Raw genomic sequence first — 20,813 nt, 5'->3', positions numbered from 1 at the left:
TTTCTTATATGGTATTGATTTGCCAAATCAGGACAAAGTGTCTCTCTGAAATTTTTACATATTAAAAATTCTGGCTTTTTCCCTCATAGAATGAATGCTACATGTCTTTAGTGTTTTCAGTAACACTGGAAAATTGTTTTTGGTAAAATTAAGAAAGAATATACTAAATTTTTCATAAAATACTTTGTTTTGCAGAGTTGGGGCTTTTTGTTTTACTTGTCCTATTCACTTAGAGAGGTGTAGTCAATGTAACTGTTTCTAATCACTTCTTTTAATATGGAATCCCTCAACTGCTGCCTATAAACTTCAGAGAATAATCTGCACTTACCTGGTCCTACAGTTACTTTTTCTTGGTACCGAGGAGTTCCACTAAGAAAGGAGGAATGCTTTTTTTCAGCCACAATGCTTCGAGGTGGCATGTATTTACGCTTACTATGTGAAATCTCATATGATTTACGAACTTCATAACTGCCAGGAGCTGGGAAAACCTAGAAAAAAAATGTTATCAGATAAGTATAAATATACTATACTCAAAAAATATCCAAGTAGATAAGACATAGACATTCACACTCAACAATGGTATAAGTAGAAAACAAAAACGTGTTTAATTAATCATCATAATAAAAACTTTAATGAGGCTTACTCAAATCTATGTTCTCATATGAAAAACATAACTTCACTTGTCAAAAGTTAAAAATGAACAGAATTATGAAATCCAGGACCAAATTCTAAAAAAAAAAAAAAAAAAAAGAACAACAGCAAGTTTTACTGCTGAGCACTGGTAAATTATGGCTCATGCCTATAAACCCAGCAGGAGGGTTATAGAGCTGAGGAGGCTGAGATCGGAGGATTGAGATTCTAAGCCACCTCAGGTAGACAAATCCAGGGAACTGTTATCTCCAATTGACTAACAAAAAGCTGGAAGTGGAGGTATTGCTCAAGTAGGAGAGCACCAGAAGAAAAACACAATGCAAGATCTTGAGTTAAGACCCACTATCCGCAGTTTAAAAAATATAGACTTCATGATATAGAGAGCAAATTTTCACATTCAAGTTTAACAGTGAAAATAACATTTCTTACAGGAATGAGAGAAGCTATTATTTTCTTCATCATAAGCAGCACACTATTCTTGCTATTCTGTTCAAGGACAGCATTGTTTAGTCTACAAAAGGAGACTGGTTATTTCATTTTTAATAAGTTCCAATTAAATTAAATGACTTCTCTTTTCATCACTTATGGTCTTCATAGGGTCTCCAATTATTTATATTTTTAATCAACAAGAACCAGCATAGATATTAAATATTATAGTAATTCTAAACTAAATTAAATACAAGTGCTATATATTTATTACACAATTAATGCCTTTAACCATTAGTTACTTAGCATTAGCCAATTATCTCAGTGAAACTTTTAAGTTCTGTTTTCTCATTATTTTGAAACCTATTCACCTATATTGTGTATAATGACCAAACTGTATAAATTTTAATAATTTCATAGTAGACTGGAGAGTACTGTGGCTCACCATGCATTACAAATATCTGCTGTAAACTAGCAAACCTTAGGCAAACCACTTAACTTTCATAATCTTCAGTTTCTTTTTGTAAAGTGGGTAAAATTATAGTTATTATATCATAGGGTTATTATAATAATTAAAATAGTTTTAAAAATAAGTGCCTGATTTGGCTGTACCTAATACTAGAACTGTTAAGCAAATCTTACTATTCTAGAAAAGCTAATTTCTTTTCTTGAATTTTTCACCTTTTTATTACCTTTAAGTAATTGTACAAATTACTTAGAGTACAATATATCTTGACTAATGTCACCCTTTCCCTTATTCTCTCGTTGAGACTCCATCTCACTCCACTAAAAATCTAAACAATAAGAAGTACAGGGGCTGGGGATATGGCCTAGTGGCAAGAGTGCTTGCCTCGTATACATGAGGCCCTGGGTTCGATTCCCCAGCACCACATATACAGAAAATGGCCAGAAGTGGTGCTGTGGCTCAAGTGGCAGAATGCTAGCCTTGAGCAAGAAGCCAGGGACAGTGCTCAGGCCCTGAGTCCAAGCCCCAGGACTGGCCAAAAATAAATAAATAAATAAGAAGTAGTACAGTGGAATGTGAGGGAAAGGAGACCTTATTATTACTATTGGTGGGACTGTAAACTAGTATAACCACTATGGAGGGATGTTTGAAGAGTCTTCAAAAATCTCTAAAGAACTACCCTGTTATCTATCAATACTACTCTTGGGCATTTATCCAAAAAAGGTAAGGATACAGTTAGAACACTTTCACACACATGTTCATTGCTGCACTATTCATCATAGACAATTCAAGGAAACAACTCAGATGCCCTATAATGGATAAGTGAATTAAGAAAATATGATAGAGAGATAGAGAGAGGTGAGAGAAAGAGAGCAAGAATAGAATTTTACTCAACCATCAGAAAGAATAATTATATCACTTATAAAGAGATGGATGGGCTTATAAAGAGATGGATGTTAAGTGAAGTAAGTCAGGCTCAGAGGCAAATGGAGCATGGTTTCTCTCATATGGTTTCTCTCATAAAAGTTAGATCTAAATTATAAACACACATGAAACATACATAGGGCCACATGCATATCTATACACAGATTGACTAAAGTATCTTATGCACAAGGGAGAATTCCAATGCTGTAACTACTCTGAACAACTTAAAAAATCTACAGTTGATTAAACTTAATAATTTAACAAAACAAATACCAGGAAACTGAAACATGTTTGGTAAGCATTATAAGAAGAGGGGCCAGATGAATGGAGAAAAGAAGGATACACAAATACAGTCATAATACTTAATGTACATATGTGAAAAAGAAACCTGGTAACTTGATGAGATGGGTGAGATTATGGTAGAATTACCTGAATTTATTTTATTTTAATGCAAATAAAAACTGGGACTAAACAATCAGGATTGGGACTAATAAGGAAATATTTGAAAGTTTCCATCAGAGCTAGGTCCTAGTGACTCAGGCCTTTAATCCCAGCTGCTCAGGTTGAGACACTCTTCACAATACAAAGACAGCCTGGGCAGCAAACACCTGAAGACTTATCAAATTAACCAGAAAAATGCCAGAATGGAGACATATCTCAGGTGGTACAGCACACACTGTGAGCAAGCAAACTGAGCAAGAGGAAAAGGCCCTGAGTTCAAGCTCTGGTACCAACATACAAAGAAGAAATGGAGAGAAAACAAAAGAGAGAGACAGAGACAGAACAGAGAGACCGAGGGAAGGAAGGGAGGGAAGGAAAGAGGGTACAAGAAAGCAAGAATGATTCAAGTCAATAAAACAAATTTGATACTGAAAAGCATACTGATGAAGTCTCTCTAGGAGCTATACTTCAAAAAACATACTTTCTTCTTCCATCCATAATATCAACCTCAAGCATACACTGTGCTGTCTTCTATTCGCAAAGTGCTACTAGATAAAGGAAAAGGCCTGATCATGCCTGGTAGGAGATTCTTACATGAATTCTCACATGTCTACTTCCAGTGTCAAATACCAAATGTCATAGTGGGTAAGGCAACTAAGAAATCCTAGCAGCTGTTTTCTTCTTACCTATATTGAGTGTATTTAGTAAGGGCAGGCTAAAAATAAACAATAGTGACAGTATTTCCCATAGATGACTTCGTATCTTTTGGAGCTGCTTTGGTGGTAAATGTGAAAGTAAAATTTAATGAGTACAAGGATCCAAATAAATCATGTATTCCTGCCTGGGCCTTCTTTCAGACTACATACAATTAATATGTTTGGCAACTGACACACAGGCTTTAAAATGCTTTGGAACAAAAACAAGATTATATCAGTATTCACTTTTCTTCAATAATAATTTGTTCCTACTTAGAAAGGTTCATTAACACCTTGAATTCAAATACATTTGCTAGCTCTCCTGTCTCATTCTATAATGTGCTTCTGCTACCCTTAAATTTCATTCATTGCTTGTCCACTGATATTACTGACCTCTTCCTACTTATCTTCAGTTTACACTTTATCTGACCAAGAGACTAACAATTTAAGTAATAATCCCACATTAATAAGATTAAGGTGAAGCTTCTACTAGTAAGAACTCAAAAGATACTTATATATCACATGCAGGCATCTATATATTTATATATGTGTATTTACATATGTATACATTTTATGTACTTGTGTAACTATAAATAGAGGGATGCTATATAAATACTTATATATACATTATCCTAAATGAGATGAACACCATGTCAAGAAAATATACTACGTGCAGGTAAGCACAGCAACTCTTCTCATTCCTTCATACATCACAGAAGATAAATAGGCATGAAGTGTGGAATATAATAGACATTTTCAACGTCTTTTCTTTCCTCATTACCAGTATTTGAATCCAGTTGCTATGATGGGAAGTTCTAAATATTATACTGTGGAATCTGGGTCTCAACACAAAAGCCAAAAATATCTGATTCTCATCTTCTTGATCTCATTTTTCTTAACTAGGACAGGAATCTAGGTCATGGGCTTAAATGTTAGTAGCCTTTAAGTTGGCAACTCATTACTCAAAGAAACATAGAACACTTAAAATTGCATGCCACTGAGCGGATTAGCCGCGTTAGCAGGTAAAGGGGCGGGGGATAAAACAAGGAATTATTAACTCAAGGAAAACAATGACAGAGAATGTCTACTGAAATAAAAGACATGCTTCAGTGCAAAGTAAAAGTAAATCTAAGGCATCTTAACTTTCTCATCCGGATTTGGGATAATAGGAAAATTCTTTAAAGATTCAAATCAAATCCACGTGCTGCTAACTCTTAATTTAAAACTAAGGTAGTTCACATAATTGGTACAATTAATGTTTGTAAAACTCCAGAAGCCCTGAAGTTAGCTTTCTGTACTGTGATCATTCTCATTAGTATTATTATTTTTTATCATGTCTGGGACTATGTGAAACCTTCAATGAGAACATACCTTGTATATCTGAGAAGAGGCACTGACCAGATACTTTAAAGAAAAGCTGATGTATGTTAAGTGCCAAACAAATAGGCAAATCCAAAGCAGTGAAGGTGCTGTGACTTCACCCCATATCCTACGCAGTTAAAAAACAAATTTACTGGTTTCACTTACCTTGAAAGAAAACCAGGTTAGCTTGTTTATGTTTTGGCAAAAACAATTCACATGCTCAGTAATTTTATTCAATTCTTTTTTTTAAAAATCTTATTCATTTTTTATTGTCAAAGTGATGTATAGAGGGGTTACAATTTCATACGTAAGGCAGTGAGTACATTTCTTATCCAACTTGTTACCTCCTGCCTCAGCCCCCCACCTTCCCCTTCTCATTTCCCCTCCCCCCATGACAGTTGGTTTACAACATATAGTTTTGTAAGTATTGCTGTTTCATTGGTTTGTCTTTTTATCCTTTCTCTCCTGATTTTGATAGTCCCTTTCCATTCCCTAGTTCCAATATACATATATACAATATCCAGGGTACGAAATTCTGACAAATCAAATTCCATGTAAAATTCCTCATGTTCCATTCCCATAAGTTAACCCTCTTTACAATCTAAACTTAACATACTCTACACGAAACTACTTTGTGATTTTACCTAAATTCAGAATTTTTCAAATTCCATCCAATGTTTCCTGCCACTGAAACATGTGAAATTCATTTATCCTCTGAACTCAGAAATAGGATAGCACAAGCATGCACTGATTTTTCACAACTAGTATCCCCAAATACTGACAACTAAAAGTATTTGAGTTGTCTCTCATTTTCTAATACACTGGAAATTAAAATTAAGATTTGGTCCCTAAGTATCTTTCTTTCGTAGTTGGTTTTTGTTTTGTTTAGCAGTGCTGGAGTTTGAACTCAGAGCCTTATGCTTGCTCAACTATGGCTCTACCACTTAAGCTATACCTCCAGTCCCATTTTTGGCTGGCTACTTTGGAGATGGAATCTGACAGACATTTTTGCCCAGACTGGCTTCAGTTGCAATCCTCTACATTTTAGCCATTTGAGTAGCTAGGATTATGGATGTAAGCCATTAGTGGTCTGGCTTGCTCTGTGGCGGGGGAGGGGGGGGGCAGCGGGGGGAAGGAGGGTGTATTCTGGGGCTTGAACTTAAGAACAGGGCACTACCTCTGAGCTTTTTTGCTCAACCACTTGAACCACAGCTCCACTGACAGCTTATATTTGTGTATGAGTACTTAATGGACGATAAGAATCTCAGACTTTCTTGTCCTTTGAACCACGATCTTCAGATCTCAGCCTCCTGAGCAGCTAGGGTTATAGGCCTAAGTAATTGACTCCTGCCTCATTGTTTTTTCACTGTTTTCTCCAGTTTCCCCCTCCTATCCCAGCCCACAAGGTGCACAGTTCATTTTCCACAGTATGTACTAAATGCCATGATTCCTTTTGTTCACCTTTCCTCCCTACCTTTCTGTTTCATTTTTAATGACTGTTTTACTAAATACAGAATTCTTGCTGAATTTTTCTTCCCTTAAAATTCTGAGTATGTTATTACATAAATTTCTGCCCTCCATTTCTACTGTATGTAAATTATTTTTTTCTTGCTGCTTTCAAGATGTCTGTTTTGGGGGCTGGGGATATGGCCTAGTGGCAAGAGCGCTTGCCTCATATACATGAGGCCCTGGGTTCAATTCCCCAGCACCACATATACAGAAAATGGCCAGAAGTGGCACTGTGGCTCAAGTGGCAGAGTGCTAGCCTTGAGCAAAAAGAAGCCAGGGACAGTGCTCAGACCCTGAGTCCAAGCCCCAGGACTGGCCAAAAAAAAAAAAAGATGTCTGTTTTCCTTTCACCAGTTTTATCATGAGATGTCTTAAGTGTGAATTCGACTTACAATTATCCTTGGACTTTATTAAGCTTCCTGGATCCAAAGATTAATGTTATTTGTTAAACTTGTTAAGTTTTCAGCAATTATTTTTACATACACTATTTCTCTACCATTTTATCCTCACATCCCTGTGTTTGGATTGCATTTCCTGATATTTAAATATGAAATAAGTTTTAGTGGAAAGCTAGACATTTAAAATAATGTAGAAATGTCTTCTATTTCACACAAGTTCAAATTTCAAGTTTATTAATAAAATTAGTTATTCACTTGTTGCTTCTAGAATCTGTATATATGTCCTCTTCATTCTTGATATTTGTCACTAATATCATTAGTCACTTTTCCTTGATATATCACATCACAAGGTAACCTATTCTATTTCATCTCCTAAAGATAAAACAGACCTCCCTTAATTAAATGAGAATAGGTTTACTTTGGAATGTGTCTCTTTTTCCTTGCAGTTATATCACTATTTGCTTTACGTATATGTAGCACTATGCATATAATTTTTTTTACAAGAACACGATTCACTTTATTTGATTTTCATTAGTTTAAATTCAGGAGGGATACAGTACCACATGTATTTTGTGTCCAATGGCCTTAGGAGGACAGTTGCTTTCGAATCTGGCAGGAATTATGCTACTGTTTCCATGGGCAGGAGTTCTTTCCCCAGATTACTCTGGCTTTGTCAGGTTTGCCACCAGGAGTCACTGTGTTGTTTCTTTGCTTTGTAAACATAAGCACATGTCTTGTCCCAGTAGAAATCAGTATCACCTCCGGCATAAACACCTTCAATTTTAAGGAATGCTGCGTGCTCCCTTTGGTTCCTGAGACCCTGCTTATAGCCAGCCAAAATGGCCTTGCACCACAGCCTTCCAGACACCCTGTCTTTTACAAGTCCTGTTCCCCAGCAGCCTCCACAGACTCCAAGATGGTGAAGAAAGACATTCAAATTTTAAATTACATTATTCTAGTAAATTAAACCTTTGAGAAATATTGACACAAAGTGACTTTTTGCTTCCAAACTTCATCTTTTCTTAATATTGCTATCTATGTATGAACTTTCAAAAAATGGCTTTAAAGAGGCATAGTTTTTAGAATATCATTGATTTGTGAAAAAGAATTTTAAGCAATAAATTTCCAAAAGGAAGAAACTCTTCCTATACAAGCCAAAATTGCAAGATGTCTTCTTTCCTGTGCACGTGTAGCAGGTCAAAGCAAGATCCAAAGAATAGGTTTGCCCTACCAAACAACAACAAATGCAGTCAAAAGGGAACTATAATACACTATTGGTGGTAAGGTAAGCTTATTCAACCACTCTGGCAAACAGTATGGAAGGTCCTCAAAACACTAAACATAGAACTACCTTATGACTCAGTAATCCCACTTGTTGGCAGTTACCCAATAGAACATAAACACAGTTATAGTAAAGCCATCAGCACAACCACGTTCCTTGAAGCACTATTCGTTATAGCCAAGATACAGAATCAGCTCAGATGCCCCTCAATGAATGAATGGAACAAGAAAATCTGGTAAGTAAGGGAATAGATGGGTCAAAGGGGAATGAGAATATTGAAGGGGTTGACACTGATAAAGATGCATTGTACTCATAAATGGCTTTATTGTATGGTATCTTCTTTGTACAACTACTTAAAGATTTTTTTTAACTTTAAATAGGTGTGTCCCAAGTTATTTTAAAAGAAAAAGAATTTAGAAGAACTTTTTAAGGCCACAAAGACTAGCAGGAAAGAAAAAACCCAATTCATCACAGGTGACTTATGATGGGAGTATTTGCTAAATGCTGAAGCAGGCAAAAAGATCTGTCCTTTTGGACTGGGCTCAAAGAGAAGGTTTTCCCATAGGGGAGTGATGCTCAGAAGCCACACTAGAACAAGAGCTGGTACAAATAAGTTTCTCCTTCAAGTATTTCTCTACATTTTTTCTATAAGCTTATAATTAAAATAAAATAATGGCTATGTACAAACTGAGATAACAAAAAGAAACTAAAATATTGAGTCAATTTCTTTTGCACAAATTTATAAAAAATAAGTAAAATTAAGCTCCGTTCACTCAGCAATGAAAATAAAAGGATAATGAAAAACATTCTGAACATCTGATATAAAAAATTAAACATCTAAAACTCTACTTGAAACACTTCATGGGCTCCACCGCTGCCCGGGGTTATCAGTTCATGCCCAGGACCATCTTAGTAACTTATGCTTTTTTCTTTTTATCATTGCAGAGGTTTTCGGTTTTTTTACACCACATACTCATTTCTCTTACTTCCCTAACTATTTGGTTGAAACTTTATATATGAATGACTTCCAGTAAGCTTTATTTAAAGTATAAAAACTGATATTTTTGCATACACATAATACATACAAAACAGTATTAGATATTTAGATATTCGTGACCTCTCTCACTATCGATCATGTAAGTATACGTACATCTCGAACATCTCGCTGTCTAGACTGTGGAGAAATAAATTCCTGTTAAGACACTCAGTCTATGACAGTTTGTTAAAGAACCTGACCTACCTAAGTCACTGATGTTAACTGCTGAGAAATATTCCATCCTATGGATATTCTAGTCTGCTAATCATTCATTAGTTAATGAACAGTTTAGAGGAAACAATAAGGGCTTTGGTTAATAATACTGCCATTAACATTCACATACATTGTATGTGTTATTTGTTTATATTCCTCTTTAATAAATTCTAGAACTGAATCCTTAGGTCTATAATAAATGAAATTTTAGCTATTCAACTTTGAATGCAAGTATATTCCAAAAATGTGGTGAATGATTCTTTTTGATATGATAATTTATATAACAGCATCAAATTTTGTATATATTTTCCTCTAATGGCCACAGACCTCTGAAATGTTAGGCTAAGACAAAGAGATCAGAGCCTAGTAAGTTTTATGGAATAAATGCAAAAACACTGACAATAAGTAGTAACATTAAACAATAGTAGAATATATGTATACATGTAAAAGGAAATCATTCTAGGTTCTGTCACAGCACCTAGAAAGGCCACAGTCATCTCTTAATCCTAAATGTCATCAGAGCAATTAGACTATAGCAAGATTATAGCAGTATTTTTTTCAAGAACTTTGTGTTCAGATAAGTAAGTATAGGAGATTAATGGACAGAAACTATAACATATAATATGCAAAATATTTAAAACTTATATGGCAAAATGTTTGTTACAATGAGCTTTCATATAATTTTACTGCTATTTCCCAGCATTCACTCTTCTAATTATCATTGTTGCATCTTTCTTTTGTTTCATAAACATTCAACAAAATGCTATTCAAGTATCTGAGAAATGACATATTACAACAGATAGTTATAATTGGGGGGGGGGAAGGACACTTTGAGAAAAAATGTGATAGCAACAGGATTTATTTATATAGGAATCCTAAAGGTGAAAAGTTAACAATTAAAAATTTAGTTGGTACACAGTTCATCTATTTCACTGTGGCAAGCCATCAAAATAATTATGATTCCGTAAAGCAATCTAATCTCAAGTGAATGGTAAAAAGTCTGTCTTCCAATTAGCACATTACTGGGACTTGCCTAATTAAATCAATTGAATACTAAAAGAAGAAAAGCCCCCTAAGTGTGCATCCTGAGACTCATATGAAGAAGCAGATGGAATCATGTAATACGTTGAACATTAGGAAATTCTTGGCAAGTGTTTCATATGTGAATATTTTTGGATATAGCAAGTCAAAGGTCTAGAAAAGGTCTTAAACCTCAGTGGAAATGCTCAAATGCGAAAATTCAGGTTTTCAAATCAACTTGGTTGATGCACTCTCATAATTAAGCAATGTGGTCTTCAAACCACATTTATAGAATGAATGTTGGACCACAAAATGGGCAAATTAATCTTCTAAATATAAATGCCTTATTAGAGTGTAATTAGAAAGTCTTTGGAGATATTTGTCAGGAAATTACATGTTGCTTCCTTTGTTTGCCAGTGTTGAGGGAAGTGCTTTACATTTCCTTCAAAAATTTTTTTCCTTATTAGTCACAGGGTATGTTTAAAAGTGAGGGCTGGGGATATGGCCTAGTGGCAAGAGAGCTTGCCTCGTATACATGAGGCCCTGGGTTCGATTCCCCAGCACCACATATACAGAAAATGGCCAGAAGTGGCGCTGTGGCTCAAGTGGCCGAGTGCTAGCCTTGAGCCAAAGGAAGCCAGGGACAATGCTCAGGCCCTGAGTCCAAGGCCCAGGACTGGCCAAAAAATAAATAAATAAAAGTGAGGAATATTCCACTGTGTATATGCTGTAAAATATTTTTTAACTATTTTTGAAGCTAGACATGATGGTACCACACGCCTGTAATACCAGCACTTGGAAGGCTTGTGCCAGAGGATTGGAAGTTTGAGGCCGCCTGAGCTAGGAAAAAGCTGCACCAAAAACAAATAAACACACAAAAATCTGATTTGTGTATATTTTAAAGAGAAGATAAAGTAAAAGAATCTATAAAGTCTCCACTTTCATTTTTATTACTACTATTTAAGTAGTTATCTCACACTAGCTTAGGTTTTTAAAGAGAATTCTAAATATTTCTCTTGTCAACAGATATCAATATTCTTTTACTTGGAAATAAAAAAGAATGAAAAATTTTTGAACAAGGCTATACAGCAGAATTTTAACACAAGCACAAAACATTCATAAAAGACAATTTCAGAAATGAAGAGATTTGGATCTAGCTCTATGCTACATGACATAAGCCAGACACAGAAAAATAAATACTGCATGATCTCATTTTATATGCGTAATATCATAAAAAAAACTTTTACATTTTATGCCAATGGCATAAGCTCATTGAGAGCCTCTCTTTTAAATTTAAGAAAAGAAAAAGCCAAACAGGCAAAATACCAACTAATAAAAGTCAGATGAAATGTAGCTAGACAAATAGGAATTAGCACAGAATTAAGACTGTCTTCACATATCAGGGGGGGAAATGGTTAGGTTTATTTCATTTGGAAATAGGATAATACAGAAAATAGGCCTTGGGAAGAAAAGCAGGATACCTGACTTCTAGTTCAGGGTCTATTATAATGCAACATCAGAAATAGTCCAAAAATCAGGCTCTACCAGACCAGAAATAACCTCAGTGGTGAAGAAGACAAAGCCCTTTAAGAGAATCACCTATGATGTAGATAAGGAGTGGTCACCCCTTCATGTAAGGGCTCTAAGAAATAGAAGCTTCCCATTGCTACTCAATGGTTCCTTTCCTAAATTGTTGTACATTTTTGCATTGATACAGAGAAAAACCTTTGGGAAGGAAGGCAATGTGCTCAAGGTGAATAGTAGGTGTGAGTACAGGATACTTTTAAGAGTATTTCTGTAACTATTTCGGATATACAGTTAGTGAATGCTAAGCATTTTTCCATTGCTGGGGAAGTAAAATGCCCTTTTTGTTGCAGCTGCCTTCTAATTCTTTTCTGATAAATGTTAGTCTTAATAAGAAAAAGGCTAATTTAAAATAAAAAAAACAAGAAGAGTAAAACTGAAAACAACAAATACCATAAATACCAGCTGGGCCTGTGGCTCTACTGGCAGAACACCAGGCATAAGCAGAAAAACGGAAGCGAGAGCACAAGGTTCTGAGTTCAAGTCCTGATACTAGCTTGATTCATCAATTAATTAATTTTAAAAACTTGCCCAAGCCAAAATTTCAAACTGTATTTTTAAACTATTTTATATTAATTATTTTCAAAAGAGTTAAAAGCATAGCCACAAAGAATATACCATTTGGTTTTTTCTGAAGGCCAACAGTACCAAATTCTATAGCATTCACTATTACTTAGCAACCTGACATTTTGACTACTATAAAGAAACCCAAAACTGGAGAGGTAAAATTAGCTCAAGAGGTGAGGGATTTTTACATCAAGATACAAAAGCATAATTTACAATTGCTTTATCTTAATGATATCAATGGAGCTATTCAACACAGCATTGCCAGAACCATAGCTTATTCGTGTACTCATCACAGAAGGCTGCCAGGCATGTCGCTTGCTCTGAGATAGTCAGTGTGCATCAACATGCATGTTAAATTGGCAAGAAGAGAGCCAGTGTACTGTCACAGAGAACAGAGAAAGCAAGGATCCTCCCGAAGGAAAAGCACTTTCACTGAGACCTACGCCTGAGTCTGATTCAGGTGAGGGATGTAATAGAGATGTTAGTTTATTAGCTATTACTTGACGCTCTCTCATGGAGATAATAGCAGCACTCGCATGCTAGCTGCTTCAACATCATGCTGATTTTCATTAAATTTGGCAAAGGGTGGCCAGCATGGAAACTACTTTCAAGCCATATAACTGAAATTGTTCCTGTTTATGGCTATGATGTTTGTTCTTAATAGTGGCACTCACTAAAAACTTGACAAAAATCATCAATCATTCCCTTACAAAATAAAAACATATTCCTTTTTCAAGTGTTAATACCTCCGTAATAAAAAGATCCTGTAATATATTTTAAGTTTATATTAATATAGTACAAATACATAAAGTTAGATTTTCACAAATTAATCTTACAAATAGAAACAACATTCAAGATTATATTAAGATTCAAAAATAACTATCTAAACCAGGTCATTGATGGCTCAAGCCTGTAAATTCTAAGTACTCAGGAAGTTGAGATCTGAGGATCATAGTTTGGAAAGTAACCAGCAAAATACCAGGCCAGAGGCATGGTTCAAGTGGTACAGTACCAACTTAGCAATTGTTAGGTCCCGAGTACAAACCACATACTAGAAAAATGAGCTACGGAAGTCAAATCTCTTAATTTGTATTATACAATAAGTCTTGAAACTCTCCCAAACCACCATCATTTTCTAATTCTTTTTATTTAGTTTTGTTTTTGTTTTTACTTTTGCTTTTGCTTTTACCATGTTTAATGATACTGGTTTGCTCAAAGAACTAGAAAACTAAAGTAGGAATGTAAAACCGAGACATATATTGACGTATTTCAGAATACTCCCCCCAAAAAGTTCCTAGAAGTTTTGTTAATCAAATTACATAAACATAATTGAGCACTTTGATTCTTTCAAGAGGGTGTGTCCGCACACGTAGCACATGAATGAGAGTCCCGCCTAACCCATATACAGGAGATGCCAACAATGCTGAGTACTGTGAGTAAGAGTGCAGTAAGACCACCCTGGGGAGGAAAGCCCACAAGACTCCATCTCCAAATAGCTAGCAAAAAGCCAGAGTGGAGGCATGGCTCAAGAGGTAGAGCACCAGCCAAGCAAGTCAGCCAAGCAAGTGCAAGATCCTAAGTTCAAAACCAAGTAGTGGGAGAAAAAGTGAAATAGAGTATCTAGAAATCTAGGCGTATACACTTAAGTAGCCTGAAATGACTAAAGTAAAATTTTCTATGTAAGTGTGTAGTTGTAGTCACCATTATTTCGAGTTTTCCTCTGGATTTCAACCTTCTGAGTAGAGCTAGGATTACAAGTGTGAGCCATTGGTGCCAGCCTTTTTATTTTAAAATAATGATTTAAAAGTTAGAGGTCCTGTCAGGCACTGGTGGCTCACGCTTGTAATCCTAGCTACTCAAAAGGCTGAGATCTAAGGATTGCAGTTCAAAGCCAGCCTGGGCAAGAAAAAAATCCTCATGACACTTTTAGCTCAAATTAACTGCTCAAAAATTTGAAAGTAGAGCTGTGGCTCAAAGAGGTAGAGAGATAGCCTTAAATAAAAGAGCTCAGAGACACAGAGACAGCACCCAGGCCTTGAGGTTAAGCCCTACAACTAACATACATATATATGTGTGTGTGTAAATATACGTATATATGTATGTGTATGTGTGTATATACGTGTATATATGTATATATATGTTTTATATGTATATACGTGTATATATGTATGATATATATACATATGTGTGTGTTTATATATTACATATATATTTAAAGATCTTATGGAATATATATATATTTACATATATATCTTTAAATATGGGAAAGCTGCATAGTGCCATATATAAAGCAAATGCAAAGATAAAATATTAAAGGCTCGCTCTTTTAAAAGTTATGTAGAGTCACTCAAACAATTGAAATTATTTCTGTGTGGTCTGGTGACAAGGAAGGAACTTTGCAAAGATTCAGGTTCAAACAAAAGCTAGCTCTAAAGAGCTACAATGTCCCCACAGAATTCTCACTGCAAAACTTGTAAAGGGGTATTCTGAAGGTTTCAGACAATACTAAAGTAACCAGTTTCCCCAAGAGACATAGAAATGCTGCAACATACAAAATACTACCACCGTAATACAAATAATTTTCAATTGCATAAATCAAGTGTCAGTGTTAGGAAACAACCTTAAAGGAAATGCTGTATTTTAAAATAACTATTAACTCTGTTTTCTAATGTATATTTTTAAAAATACAGGAACTATTCTTTTCAAGGTTAGGTTCCCTAGACACTAAATGGAAATTCAAAGTAAACTGATGTAATTCCTATTTTAGAAGGAATAATCTTCCTTCCATAGGTAAAAAGCTATGCAATGTGAGCTAAAATTATATTGAAATGATGTGCAACATTTTATAAATCAAGAATGGCATAATGTATAAGTAGTGTCATTAATCACCCAACCACTGAGTTTTAAGCTGATTATTTAATCTCACTTTATGATCATTGCAGGTTTATCTGGATGGGAACATAAGTTCTCCCTGGGTGCAGGATGATCACGCTTGTAATCTCAGCTCCTCAGAGCCTGACATCTAAGGATCAAGATTCAAGACCAGCCGAGTCAAAAAGGTTGTAAGACTTCTTGTCTCTAATTAACCAACAAAAAGATAGCAGTAGAGGTATGGCTCAAGTGGTAGAGCATGACCATTACAGGAAAGAAAAAGAGCATAAAGTTGCAAAAATAAACAAATACACAATTTCATGAAAAAAAACATGTGAGAAACATCTGGGAGCTAAGAACATATGCCAAAACTTCTCAAGCTATAAAAATGTAGCAATATTTTCAGAAAAATATTCTTAAGAGGAGTGACACTGATTAAGATACATTGTATGTACTCACATATTGCTGTGTAAAATGGCAACTCTTTTTTATAATTACTTAAAGACAATAAAATATTTTTAAATAGACTAGTGATAGCTCTTTCACTTTGTAGTTCACATATTCTCTTGGGAACAAAGGTGCATTAAAAAATAAAGCTTTATTTATCAAAGTAGGAAAGTGAAGAAATGAGGTGTCTACATGTCAATCACAATTGATATATAAATCAGACTATATTATTTTATGAAAATTAGAAATCTATTTCTTATTGCTTAGCATTAAATTTACTTTAGGTATTACTTCTAGTACTATCTGAAAAGCAAAACATATATCTTGATCTTAATCATTTTTATACTCTTAAGAAAAATAAATACCTTCCAGGATAGACAAAGAACATACGATTTGCATGGAGCTCCCTTACTTAGTTTTTGTTTGAGTTTTTTTGTTGTTGTTGATTTGCTTTTGTTTTTTGATGGAGAGAATGAATTTTGTGAACTGAGGTTAACTCTCAAGGAAGAATAAACTTAATAATCTAGCAATATTTCATTCAAATAGAGAAAACAATAAAGTTAATTACAAAGCCAGAGAAGTGCTAAGTTCTTTGAGGCCAGAGACTTTGAGATCTGTTTTTTCACTAGATCAGCCTCTTCCCCAGGCTGGCTACTGGGTAAGTGATGGAGGCTTCCTCTGCCCATCTCCATGGCAACCAGTGTTCTGCACTGCCCAAGTCATCTAAGTAACTCCTACTCAGGTGTCTACTTCCTTCTAAAATGTTCTGTGCCAACAAGCTTATCACACTAGGTCATAATCTTTCTATTATGAAACATGGAGTTAAAACCATGGACTATGGAGTCAGATAGGTCCAAGTTTAATCTCCAACTCAGCCACTGACTGGCTGTAAAAATTACCCTCCAGAAAAACATAAAGCGCCTTCCAAAAAATAAAGTGTGGTTAGGAGAATTAAATATGACAATACAATCGGCAACAAGATAAAATAATCCATGTTTGGAGGTTCCCAGCTCCACCCTTCTCTTGTAAAGAAGATAAGGTACCTTGGAGGTGGGACTCAAGTCTAAAAACAAAATTGATGCTGCAGACATACATTGCACTCCGTTTTGTACATTAATTTTAGGGCACCTGCATTCTAACACTGAGCCAACCCATTGGGTCAGCTGAAAGAGTTTCCGCTTGTGAATTTTTGGAACATTTTGGTTTTAGGATTTTCATGTTGGGAGTTAAACAAGAAGCTCAAACTTCACGTCATTTAAAACTTTCTCTGACACAAATGTAGATTTACATTTGAGCTGTATTTTACAATAATTACATGATTTTTTTCTGGAATTAGAGCAAATGAAGAATGTATAAGAACTAAAATTTGAAACTTCTGATATGGATGCATTGAAGTTAGAAATAAAAAATACGAAACAGGGAAAGAAGTCAGAAAGCCGTTGCAAATACATCTGAAATCAGGTTGGGCAGGTTGTAGATAAAATTGACCTACTGGGTCCTCACAAAAAAAGCACCTCACCCTTAGAAGTCTAATCATAGAAGCACAGCACTAAAATCTCAGACTTGGCAAAGTAGTACATTCCTGTAATCACTGAGGAAAGAAAATCAACAGTTAAAAACCAGTTTGCGCTACACGAAGAGAGCCTGTCTCAAAACACACACAAATAAAAATAAGTTGTCAAAAACAAAGTTGTCATTGTGTAATCTTATATAAATAAAATAATTTAGCATCTTATATAAAAATAAGTTACAACCATGTAATTTTATTTTAATCTTATTTGAGACCTTGTCTCAAGAAAGATATAAATAAAAACAAGATTACCTGATATTTAATTCCTAGTTTGGCAATATTGTCAACGGTCATTAATACTGGACCACACAATTAACACTACAGAACAGGGGCTTCAGAGCGTTACTAAATAGAACAAATACCACACGGAATCAAGAGGTTTCAATATTAAAACTTTCCAGTGCATAAGTGCCAAAACATTCTATACAACCTGAAGCTAAATTTGAAATTTAAGTGTGAATATTTTAATTTTAATAAGGAAATTTAAATAAGTTGAAGAAAAGTTTAACATTTACAATAATATTATTTTTAGGTTACTTCCTGATTTGGGGTGTTTATTTTAATCAGAAATAACAAAAATTGTAATTGCAAATCCTATGAATCCTAAGGCTCAAATCAAAGCTGTACTTTTAGAGTAAGGTACTAAAAATAAAATTTCCAAAACATAACAGCTAAGAAATGTAGATATACACATGTCAGATAATCAAGTCTTTGAAATGATTTATCTGAAGCCTGAGAAAAATCTTCCTCTCCAGAGCTATTTTCAGAATAATATTTGTCTGAGGGAAAATTCTTGTTTCAGTTAAATTAATGCTCACCATACATGCCTCTGAAAGCAAACGCAACCAATGTGAGGAGTCTCTGTCACCCAATTAGAAACATCAAATAATGGTTTTCCCCCACTAGTTGTCTCTCAAAAATTAACTAGGAAAAGTGGGGAAAAGAGAAAGATATAAAATTCTGATATTTGTTAGGGGCACAGAGCCTATCATTAAAAAAAAAAATCAAATACAGAAAGTCAAAGGCCCAGAGCTTTACAAGTAGATTTTTTTACAAGCATTTCAGGAAGAACAACTTAATCCTAAGTAAATAAACAAACAAATATCTCCTCATGAGTGAGAAAGACATTTCATTTTTCTCAAGAATCCAACTTAATTTTGACTCAAACGTCTTAACAGATGACTATAAGGAAGGGCACCTGCCTTCTGTACCTATGTGGGGGGTTTGGGGGACCAAAATTCTTGGACTAACAGAATAACTTGCTACCACCATGCTTTTCTAAACGTTATTTCTGATCAGGAACTCACTTCATAGCAAAAGAAGTGTAGTCATGGGCTTGTGTCTGTACAATAGGGAAGACAGTTTCAAACATTCACCATGTTCAGAGAGTACCATGTAAAAGAAAGCTCTCTCCTCAAGAAAGAAGGAAACAAACATGAGCACCTAACTGCCACATATAGCTGCATAGAGCAACCTGCCATAGCCTAATCCTAATGTACCTGGCCCACCCTACAGGGAAGCCTGCCCAGAGACTCTGAGCTCCAGGAAGTCCTTGTAGGCTCAGTATCCAGGCCTGACCCAGCCTCAAAAGATTAAGTATGACAAACAATTCAAAATGGCCTCTTAAAGAAATACAGAGAGCGACATGAAAACATTGATAGGCAGCTAAACAAAGAAGTCAGGAAAATCATATTCAAACAAAACTAGAAGTTCAACTGGAAGTTTACTTGGTTTTTGGAGACAAGGCCTCACTATGAGCGGCAAGCAGGCCTGTAACTCACTATGTAGTCCAGGATGTCCTTGAACTTGTGATCTTCCTGCCATTGCCTCCCAAGTCCTAGGATATATCTGTGTGCTGCCATATCAAGCTTAAATGTCTGTTCTTTATCAATGACCTGGTGTCAGGTATTGTGTTATAATACATAAAGCAGTGTAACGTTGTATTTAGGTAACAAGAGCTATAAATTTTTAAACTGTAATTTAATATGGAAGTAACAAAATATTTAGATTGTCTCAGACTAATTTTCCCCAGAGACAAAGAAAATGATTGCTGAAAACCTGTCTCCTCATTTGAGAGAGCATTTGCACAAGCATTCCTTGTTAAAAAAAAAAAAAAAGAAAAGAAAATGATTGCTGTATCTCATTAGACACAAGAAACATTTATTTGCCATGTTTTATACAAATTTAAATGTGTTTAGAAAGATGCAAATGTATGGTAACCATCTAAAGGGGTAAGATGTAGTATCTCTCAAATAACTATCTTTCAGCTCTAAACCTCAGAATCTACAAACAGTTCTGCTTTGCAACATACTATTATTACTAAGAAAGTGTATCTTAAATATTCTCACTACCAAAAAAATGTATGTAAAGTGTTTTGTCCTTTTTGGGCACTGCCACCAGGGTATCTAGAGAATATGCTCAAGGCTGGTGGAAGAATGGACTCCACCACCCCCCATCACCCACCCCTCCCCCGCTTCCATCTGTTTCTTTAGTCCACAATCAACAGCTCTATCCCATACTGAGAATACTCTCAATCCATCTGCAGTTTTCTCAATGTTTCTGCTTTATGCAATTCTTCTTATGCAATTGTATACCCTATGGAATTTTTTTAACATGAGTACATTCTCTCAGTGTTTCTCTTTTATAAAACTTCATACCTTTGCCTTTGTGCTTTCCTCTAAATTCTCTACATCTATCACTGTATTTTTTTCTACCAACTTTATTTTAATTATATCAAAGTATAATTGTTAGTAAAAAAAAAGTATTTAACATTTTAAATATTTAACATTTTTAATATTTTAGGGTAAAATTTGTTGTGGTACAGTGAAACGTATATCTGTTTCTAAAAACATCTGAACAGAAGAGCCATTAACATGTACTTTTTATACAGTGATGAGCAGAGGCTCACAATTTAGTATTCCAAATGGGCCAAAGGCTGACTGATATTCTCATCAGTGAAATCAGATTGCTACACACAAAAGCAGCATTCAAACTTTCTTAACAATTAGAGAACATTCTGAAAAGATATAAATTCCCAAATACTTAAATATACTAAACCTAAGTGACTCCTCATGAATATGTTCATCTTAAATTAAGGTAATTAGACACTTGAATATTTCGAAATGTCATGTTTCATTAGTCATGGATTTTTTATACAGGGCTTAACTTTATTAATAACCATCTTATGCCATATGGAGAGGTGATATATATATAGTTGCATTGGTATCAAGGACCTTAAATGGTGAAGTTAAAGGTCTTGACTACAGATTTCTGAATCATTTGAACATATTGTCCTTCTTTTAACACCCACACGCTTGACTAAATAATGACTAGTTAACATAGGACACAGGA

General features: G+C 34.9%; 1 protein-coding gene and 1 pseudogene across 7 annotated transcripts in view; both read right to left on the bottom strand.

Annotated features, from left to right (window-relative positions):
• Window positions 1-20,813, bottom strand: part of Stpg2 (sperm tail PG-rich repeat containing 2) — a 239,154-nt gene that overhangs the window by 157,365 nt on the left and 60,976 nt on the right. For all 7 annotated transcript variants that reach the window (XM_048333474.1, XM_048333473.1, XM_048333480.1 and 4 more), the window contains one exon: window positions 329-488. In XM_048333474.1, coding sequence (XP_048189431.1) covers window positions 329-488 — 160 coding nt within the window. The remainder of the gene's footprint in view (window positions 1-328; window positions 489-20,813) is intronic.
• Window positions 7,268-7,800, bottom strand: LOC125341310 (annotated as a pseudogene).

This window comes from Perognathus longimembris, chromosome 24, assembly GCF_023159225.1.
Source record: "Perognathus longimembris pacificus isolate PPM17 chromosome 24, ASM2315922v1, whole genome shotgun sequence".
In the NCBI taxonomy this organism is placed as follows: Eukaryota; Metazoa; Chordata; class Mammalia; order Rodentia; family Heteromyidae; genus Perognathus; species Perognathus longimembris.
Note: the sequence above shows the minus strand (reverse complement) of the source record. Positions and strands in the feature narration are given on the sequence as shown.